Genomic DNA, 9,751 nt, shown 5'->3' on the forward strand with positions numbered 1-9,751 from the left:
CATTTCAATGAAACCTCTTCCATTAGCACCAAAGGGATGACGGTGAGACAGGTGGGCCTAAAATTGTCATGCTATCGTGTACTGTTTTGGCTGTAGTTCAGGAACAAACAAACAAACAAACGAGTGTTTTAGTATATAGATGACAAATGAAATAATGGGTAGATAGTATACTTTCGAATAACAAAAAAATTAAAGTTGTTTACTGCATGGTATAACTCTTAATTCTGCTGTGAAGTCAGAGAACTGGTGGGCAGTTAACTGTTGCCATCTCTCCATGATATCATGCAGTAAAGTCTCTTGAAGCAAACCTCTAGGTCTCTGCTCTTTCCTTTAACACCCTCGTTCCCTAAAATCTGGGTAATGGGCCTGAGTGGAAACGTCACCAGTCTACGTTCTCCAGAGATGCTGCCTGACCACCTGAGCAACCAGAATTTTGTAAGGGGGAAGTAAACCAATAAAATGCTGAAGTAACAGCGGGTCAGGCAGCATCTCGGGAGAGAAGGAATGGGTGACGTTTCGGGTTGAGACCCTCCTTCAGTCTGATGTCAGGGGAGGGGGATGGGGTGGGCGAGACAAAGATAGGATGTAGACAGGAAGACTTGTGGGAGAACCGGGAAGGGGGAGGGGATAGAGAGGGAAAGCAGGGACTATCTAAAGTTAGACAATAGACAATAGACAGGAGGAGGCCATTCGGCCCTTCGAGCCAGCACCACCATTCAGTGTGACCATGGCTGATCATTCTCAATCAGTAACCCGTTCCTGCATTCTCCCCATACCCCCTGACTCCACTGTCCTTAAGAGCTCTATCTAGTTAGAGAAGTCAATGTTCATACCACTGGGGTATAAACTGCCCAAGCGAAATATGAGGTGTTGTTCCTCAAATTTGCGCTGGGCCTCACTCTGACAATGTAGGAGGCCCAGGACAGAAAGGTCAGACCGGGAGTGGGAGGGGGAGTTGAAGTGCTGAGCCACCGGGAGATCAGGTTGGATGAGACGGACTGAGCGGAGGTGTTGAGCGAAACGATCGCCGAGCCTGCGCTTGGTCTCGCCGATGTAGAGAAGTCGACACCTGGAACAGCGGACACAGTAGGTGAGATTGGGGGAGGTGCAAGTGACGGGAAATTTGTGTGTGTGTGTGGGGGGTGGGGGGGGGGGGGGGGATGGGTTAGTTACCAGAACCTGCATTTTCTTGTAACTACTTCCTTGATTCCTTCTCTCCATGGACACTGACTGACCCGGTTTGGCAACCTCAGTGTTTCGTATCTGTATTTTTCGTAAATTACTCAATTTTGCAATTATCATCTCTTCCAGTTATTCAAGTTTCCTTGACCACGTACGCATCAGAAATTCGACCTTTACCTTGCCTCCTCCCTCTACCTCGGTAAGACCCTCCCATTTGGCAGAATTGCAGGGGATTTTCAATAAAGGCTCAAAGAGCTGGCATAACTCAGTGAGTCAGGCAGCAGCTCTGGAGAACCGGACTGGTGACGTTTCCAGCTGGGACCCTTCTTCAGATTTCAGGGAGTTTGAAAGACTTCTGTTCGAAATTTTTTCCTGTTCCCTCTCTTACCATCGAAGCTCAGCAGCTCAAATCCAAAGATGAATTGCATTTAGGTCCTGGTCGCTGGTCTCATTCTCAGCGCCCCTCTGCGTAAGAAAATCAAAACTATTTTGTTGTCCTGCAGTCTCACTGTGGAAAGGCATTTTAGATTCTCAAGTGGGATCGGAATTCTAGGTGAAACATTTAGCCTGTGTGTTTGTTAACATGTAGGGAGTTTGTTGCTGAATATGGATTTAGTTATTGTCAGTTTAAGAGTGTTTTATTGTTGCACTAGACTGAGGTGGACTTGTTGGGTCCTAACCACTCCCTGGGGCAACCCTCCCCCAACTGACGAACCCCTTTGGTGGGCGGGGAGTGACTCCCGGGGCCGTGGGCGGGCGAGGGGGGACGGGGAAGGGGAGAAGGGGCCACTCACCTCGGCCGCGTGTGGCCAGCACTGCAGCCAGAGCGAGCCGTGGATCAAAGCCTCTCCTGCATCGGTCAGCACCCTCCCCTCCCCTCCCCAACTCCCACTCCCCTCCCCCCACCCCCACTCCCCCCCACTCCCCTCCACCCCTCCTACCACACCCACCCCCACCCACTCCCCTCCCCCCACTCCCCTCCACCCCTCCCCCACCCCACTCCCCTCCCCCTTGTCCCAACCCCACCCCCACTCCCCTTCCCCACTCCCCTCCACCTCTCTCCCCACCTCTCCCCCTCCCCTCCCCGTCCCCCACTCCCACCCCCGCGACCCCTCCTTTTCCCCCTACTCCCCGTATCTGTTGAAATGCAAAAACAAGTTGCGGGAGGGAGATTGCTACTGGCAGCTCAGAAACGGGTTCTGCTGCTTGTTTCACTGCCTTCACTCACAGCAGTCGACCGTGGGAGGACGTGCCCTGTTCCACCTGAAACTAATTGGAAATCAGAATCGAAACAGAAGGCAGCAAATAGGTTGTTCAGGTTGTTTGGGAAAAGACACAAAGTGCTGGAGTAACTCAGCGGGTCAGATAGCATCTGTGGAGAACATGGATAGGTGACGTTTCACAGAGTGCTGGAGTAACACAGCGGGTCAGGCAGCATCTGTGGAGAACGTGGATAGGTGACGTTTCACATAGTGCTAGAGTAACTCAGCGGGTCAGGCAGCATCTCTGGAGAACATGGATAGGTGACGTTAGACAGAGTCCTGGAGAAACTGGGCAGGTCGGGCAGCATCTCTGGAGAGAATGAATGGGTGAGGTTTTGGGTCAAGACCTGATACGTCACCTATTCCTTTTCTCCAGAGATGCTGCCTGACCCACTGAGGCACTCCAGCTTTCTGTGTCTACCTTATATGTCAGGATCTTGACCCAAACTTGGACCCTTGACCACTCTAACTCCAGAGATGATCAATTTTGAAAAAAAATGCTCAAGTTTCTCCAGTAAAACGATTGAAGGGGATTACCAGCCTTGCTTACCTTGAACAGATTTGCAATAGTTTTCATTTGTTTGTCTGAAAGATACAGGGTGGAAATGGGCGCTTCGTGCCACCGAGTCCGCGCCGACCGGCACGAGGGACAATTTTACATTTACACCGATCAGCCAAAACATTATGACTACAGACAGGCGAAGTGAATAACATTGGTTATCTTGTTACAATGGCACCTGTCAAGGGATGGGATATATTAGGCAGCAAGTGAACAGTCAGTTCTTGAAGTTGATGTGTTGGATGCAGGAGAAATGGGCAGGAGTAAAGACCTGAGCGACTTTGACAAGGGCCAAATTGTTCTGTCCAGACGACTGGGTCAGAGCATCTCTGAAACGGCAAAGCTTGTGGAGTGCTCCCGGTCAGCAGTGGTGAGTACCGACCGACAGTGGTCCGAGGAGGGACAGACCACAAACCGGCGACAGGCAGGGTGTTGGGCGCCCAAGGATCATCGATGCGCGAGGGCAACGAAGGCTATCCCGTTTGGTCCGAACCGACAGAAGGTCGACTGTGGCACAAGTCACAGAAAATTTCAATGGTGGTCACGGGAGGAATGTGTCACAATACACAGTGCATCGCACCCTGCTGCGTGTGGGGCTGCACATGGAGGACCAACAGCATATTAGGCAGGTGGGCATCGTGCTTTGGCTGATCAGTATATAACCAAGCGAATTAACCTTCAAATCCGTCCGTCTTTGGAGTGTGGGAGGAAGCCCACGCCCTGCAAGTCCTGGGATGGCAGGACTTTCATATGAAGAAAGACTGGATAGACTCGGCTTGTACTCGCTGGAATTTAGAAGATTGAAGGGGGATCTTATAGAAACTTACAAAATTCTTAAGGGGTTGGACAGGCTAGATGCAGGAAGATTGTTCCCAAACTTGTATTAACCATCTGTTGTTGAATAAGGTTAACATAAATAGTAAGTTGCTAGACCAAGTGGACCCGTTGGGCCCAAACCTCCCCGGCATTGGTGCAGCATCCTCTCCTCCCTCCCCCTCCCCTCCTCGCCCCGCCCTCCCCCAGCTGGTCAGGCAGCATCTCTGGAGAGAAGGAATGGGTGACGTTTTGGATCGAGACCCCTCTTCAGATTGATGTGAGGGAGGGGGGGGGGGGGGGGCGGGACAAAGATAGGATGTAGTCGGAGACAGGAAAACTAGTGGGAGAACTGGGAATGCGGAGGGGATGGAGGGAGGGGGAAAGCAGGGACTATCTGAAGTTAGAGAAGTCAATGTTCATACCGCTGGGGTGTTCATACCGCAGGACAGAAAGGTCAGACTGGGAGTGGGAGGGGGAGTTAAAGTGCTGAGCCACCGGGAGATCAGGTCGGTTGAGACGGACTGAGCGGAGGTGTTGAGCGAAACGATCGCCGATCCTGCGCTTGGTCTCGCCAATGTGGAGAAGTTGACATCTGGAGCAGTGGATACAGTAGATGAGGTTGGAGGAGATGCAAGTGAGGGGAAATTTGTGTGTGTGTGTGTGTGAGTGTGTGGGGGAAGGGTTAGTTACCAGCACCTGCATTTCCTTGTAACTACTTCCTTGATTCCTTCTCTCCATAGATACTGACTGACCCAGTTTGGTAAAATCAATGTTTCGTATCCATATTTTTCGTAATTACTCAATTTCGCAATTATCATCTCTTCCAGTTATTCAATAGACAATAGACAATAGGTGCAGGAGGAGGCCATTCGGCCCTTCGAGCCAGCACCGCCATTCAATGTGATCATGGCTGATCATTCTCAATCATTACCCCGTTCCTGCCTTCTCCCCATACCCCCTGACTCCGCTATGCTTAAGAGCTCTATCTCGCTCGCTCTTGAATGCATTCAGAGAATTGGCCTCCACTGACTTCTGAGGCAGAGAATTCCACAGATTTACAACTCTCTGATAGAAAAAGTTTTTCCTCATCTCAGTTCTAAATGGCCGACCCCTTATTCTTAAACTGTGGCCCCTTGTTCTGGACTCCCCCAACATTGGGAACATGTTTCCTGCAACTAACTTGTCCAACCCCTTAATAATCTTACACGTTTCGATAAGATCTCCTCTCATCTTTCTAAATTCCAGTGTATACAAGCCTAGTAGCTCCAGTCTTTCAACATACGACAGTCCTGCCATTCCGGGAATTAACCTAGTAAATCAACACTGCAAGTATTCAAGTTTCCTTTACCTCTAAGGCATCAGTAATTCGTCCTTTACCATGCCTCCTCCCTCTACCTCTGTAAGACCCTCCCATTTGGCAGAATTACAGGGGATTTTCAATAAAGGCTCAGAGAGCTGGCGTAACTCAGCGAGTCAGGCAGCAGCTCTGGAGAACACGGACTGGTGACGTTTCCAGCTGGGACCCTTCTTCAGATTTCAGGGGGTTTGAAAGACTTCTGTTCGAATTTTGTTCCTGTTCCCTCTCTTGCCTTCGAAGCTCAGCTGCTCAAATCCAAAGATGAATTGCCTTTTGGTCCTGGTCGCTGGTCTCATTCTCAGCGCCCCTCTGGGTAAGAAAATCAAAACTATTTTGTTGTCCTGCAGTTTAACTGTGGAAAGGCATTTTAGATTCTCAAATGGGATTGGGATTCTAGGTGAAACATTTAGCCTGTGTGTTTGTTAACATGTAGGGAGTTTGTTACTGAATATGGAGTTAGTTATTGTCAAGTCAAGAGTGTTTTATTGTTGCAAATCTCTCCCCGGGGCAACCCTCCCCCAACTGACGTCTCCCGGCACAATGGGCGGGCGACGGGGGACGGGGAAGGGGAGAGGGAGCCACTTACCTCGGCCCCGTGTGGCCAGCACTGCAGCCAGAGCGAGCAGTGGATCAAAGCCTCTCCTGCATCGGTCAGTACCCTTCCCTTCCCTCCCCTCCCCCCCCACTCCCCTACCCCACCCACTCCATCCTCCCCCTCCACCCCCCCTCCACTCTCCCACCCCTCCCTTCCCCTTCCCCCTCCCCCATTCCCCCCCACACCCCACTCCCCCCCCACTCCCCACCCCTCCCCCACCCCATTACATCCTTTCCCTCCCCTCCCCTCCCCACCCCACCCTCTCCCCTACCCCACCCCACTCCATCCTTCCCCTCCAGCCCCCTCCCGTCTCCCACCCCTCCCCTCCCCTTCCCCCACTCCCCTCCACCATTCCCACACCCCCACTCCCCTCCCCCCACCACCACTCCCCCCCCCACTCCCCGCCCCCCACCTCCACCACCTCTACCTCTTCTCCAGAGAGGCTAGCCTGACCCGCTCAGTTACTCCAGCATTTTGTGTCGGGACTGTTCCATGTTTATTGAAAGGAGTTGCTCGTTTTCAGAGCAGTCGCTGAATGAGCTACAGGTGTCTCTCACACAACCTTCCCTGTTCTCATGTGCAGGTAACTGTTTGCGGTGTTACTCCTGCCAACCATCAACGAACAGATGCGTGAACGATACTGTTACATGCTCTGGGAATGACGAGCAATGCTATCTTGGGGTTGGGACGATTGGTAAGTAAGAACCAATTCGAGATGCACACCTCTAGCTTAGCTTGGTTTAGAGATACAGCGCGGAAACATTCCCCCACCACCCTTTGTGTGAAAGGTTACCCCCGCCGATTTCTATTAAATCTTTTCCCCTTCACCTTAAACCTATGTCCTCTGGTCCTCAGTTTCCCTCCTCTGGGCACGAGACTCTGTGCATCTACCCGATCTATTCCTCTCATGATTTTATACACCTCTATAAGATCACCCCTCATCCTCCTGCGCTCCAAGGAATGGAGACCCAGTCCACTCAACCTCTCCCTGTAGCTCACACCCTCTAGTCCTGGCAAAGATGTAAAGACTGTACATTTCTGTGAATCAATTGCTGATTTACTCATAGAAATGTGAAAACAATAGACAATAAACAATAGGTGCAGGAGGAGGCCATTCGGCCCTTCGAGCCAGCACCGCCATTCATTGTGGTCATGGCTGATCATTCTCAATCAGTTCCCAGTTCCTGCCTTTTCCCCATACCCCCTGACTCCGCTATCCTTAAGAGTTCTATCTAGCTCTCTCTTGAATGCATTCAGAGAATTGGCCTCCACTGCCTTCTGAGGCAGAGAATTCCACAGATTCACAACTCTCTGACTGAAAACGTTTTTCCTCATCTCAGTTCTAAATGGCCTACCCCTTATTCTTAAACTGTGGCCCCTTGTTCTGGACTCCCCCAACATTGGGAACATGTTTCCTGCCTCTAACGTGTGCAACCCCTTAATAATCTTATACATTTCGATAAGATCCCCTCTCATCCTTCTAAATTCCAGTGTATACGAGCCTAGTGGCTCCAGTCTTTCAACATACGACAGTCCCGCCATTCCGGGAATTAACCTAGTAAACCTACGCTGCACGCCCTCAATAGCAAGAATATCCTTCCTCAAATTTGGAGACCAAAACTGCACACAGTACTCCAGGTGCAGTCTCACTGGGGCCCTGTACAACTGTAGAAGGACCTCTTTGCTCCTATAATCAACTCCCCTTGTTATGAAGGCCAACATTCCATTGGCTTTCATCAATGCCTGCTGTACCTGCATGCTTCCTTTCAGTGACTGATGAACTAGGACACCCAGATCTCGTTGTACGTCCCCTTTTCCTAACATGACACCATTCAGATATTACTCTGCCTTCCTATTCTTACCACCAAAGTGGATAACCTCACACTTATCCACATTAAACTGCATCTGCCATGCATCCGCCCACTCACACAACATGTCCAAGTCACGCTGCAACCTCATAGCATCTTCCTCACAGTTCAATTTACCACCCAGCTTTGTATCATCAGCAAATTTGCTAATGGTACTTTTAATCCCCTCGTCCAAGTCATTAATGTATATTGTAAATAGCTGCAGTCCCAGCACCGAGCCTTGCGATACCCCACTAGTTACTGCCTGCCATTCTGAAAGGGAACCATTTATCCCCACTCTTTGCTTTCTGTCTGTCAACCAATTTTCTATCCATGTCAGTAACCTACCTCTAATTTTGCTCTAATTTGTGCTCTAATTTTGCCCACTAATCTCCTATGTGGAACATTGTCGAAGGCTTTCTGAAAGTCAAGGTACACCACATCCACCGGCTCTCCCCTGTCAATTTTCCTGGTTACATCCTCAAAGAATTCCAGAAGATTAGTCAAGCATTAATTCCCCTTCGTAAATCCACGCTGACTCGGAACGATCCTGTTACTACTATCCAAATGCTCCGCAATTTCATCTTTTATAATTGACTCCAGCATCTTCCCCACCACTGATGTAAGACGAACTGGTCTATAATTTCCCGTTTTCACTCTCCCTCCTTTCTTAAAAAGTGGGACAACATTAGCTACCCTCCAATCCACAGGAATTGATCCTGAATCTATAAAACATTGGAAAATGATCACCAATGCGTCCACAATTTCTAGCGCCATATCCTTAGGTACTCTGGGATGCAGACCATCGGGCCCTGGGGATTTATCAGCCTTCAGTCCCATCAGTCTACCCAACACCATTTCCTGCCTAATGTGGATTTCCTTCAGTTCCCCCGTCACCCTAGGATCTCTTGCCACTAGAACATCTGGGAGATTGCTTGTATCTTCCTTAGTGAAGACAGATCCAATGTACTGGTTCATCTCGCCTGCCATTTCCTTGTTCCCCATAATAAATTCCCCTGCTTCTGTCTTTAAGGGACTCACATTTGCCTTGACTATTTTTTTCCTCTTTACATACCTAAAAAATCTTTTATCCTCCTTTATGTTATTTGCTAGTTTACGCTCGTAAATCATCTTTTCTCCCCATATTGCCTTCTTAGTCATCTTCTGTTGCTCTTTAAAAGAGTCCCAATCTTCTGGCTTCCCACTCTTCTTTGCTTTGTTGTACTTCTTCTCTTTTATTTTTATGCTGTCCTTGACTTCCATTGTCATCCACGGTTGCCTCTTACTCCCCTTAAGATCTTTCCTCCTCTTTGGGATAAATTGATCCTGCAACTTCTGCATTATTCACAGGAATACCTGCCATTCCTGTTCCACCATCTTCTCTGCGAGGGCCTCCTTCCAGTCAATTCAGGCCAGCTCCTGCCTCATGCCTCTGTAATCCCATTTGCTGCACTGTAATACTGACACTTCCGATTTTCCCTTCTCCCTCTCAAAACTCAGTGGGATTCACACAGAGGGTGGTGCGTGTGTGGAACAGCAGTTGGACAGGTTCATGGATAGGACAAGTTTTGGGGGGGGGGGATATGGACTAAGCGCAGGCAGGTGGGACTAATATAGCTGGGACATGCTGGCCGGTGCGGGCAAGTTGGGCCGAAGGGCATGTTTCCACGCTGTATCACTCTAAAATGGTACATGAACTACGAACACAGAAATTATTTAACTGTCCATTCTGTTTCTACAGCTGGTGTAACGGTTTACGGCGCTGGATGTATTCTTCCTGCTGGTTGTGTACTTCAGCAAGATATTGAAGGAGTTTCAGTCTCTATCCACTGTTGTAATACTGACCTCTGCAACGCGAGTGACCAAGTTAAATTATCTCTTGTGCTGTTCCCTGCTCTGTTGTCAGTCTGGTTTGCAATATTTATGTGAAGCAAATGCATAATAATAATGCACCGTGTAAAAGTCCGGGTGCATGCTTTTTGGAAATTCCTCAAATTTCCAATTCACCTTTTTTCTGGTATTGATTTGAATGATGCTTTTGTGATGATTACATGCATACGGCTTTAGTAACTCCAACAGAAGGCAGTGGAGGCCGAGGGAATTGAATTTTTAAGGCAGACATAGATAGATTCT

At 49.3% G+C, this 9,751-nt stretch overlaps 1 protein-coding gene across 1 annotated transcript; it reads left to right on the forward strand.

Annotated features, from left to right (window-relative positions):
• The first annotated feature begins 5,437 nt into the window (after positions 1-5,437).
• Positions 5,438-9,547, forward strand: LOC144602676 (prostate stem cell antigen-like). Its single transcript, XM_078415807.1, has 3 exons — positions 5,438-5,489; positions 6,355-6,465; positions 9,360-9,547. Exons 1-3 carry the CDS (start codon positions 5,438-5,440, stop codon positions 9,545-9,547), a joined length of 351 nt encoding a protein of 116 aa, XP_078271933.1.
• Positions 9,548-9,751: the final 204 nt, after the last annotated feature.

Source organism: Rhinoraja longicauda, chromosome 19 (genome assembly GCF_053455715.1).
Source record: "Rhinoraja longicauda isolate Sanriku21f chromosome 19, sRhiLon1.1, whole genome shotgun sequence".
Taxonomy (NCBI): Eukaryota; Metazoa; Chordata; class Chondrichthyes; order Rajiformes; family Arhynchobatidae; genus Rhinoraja; species Rhinoraja longicauda.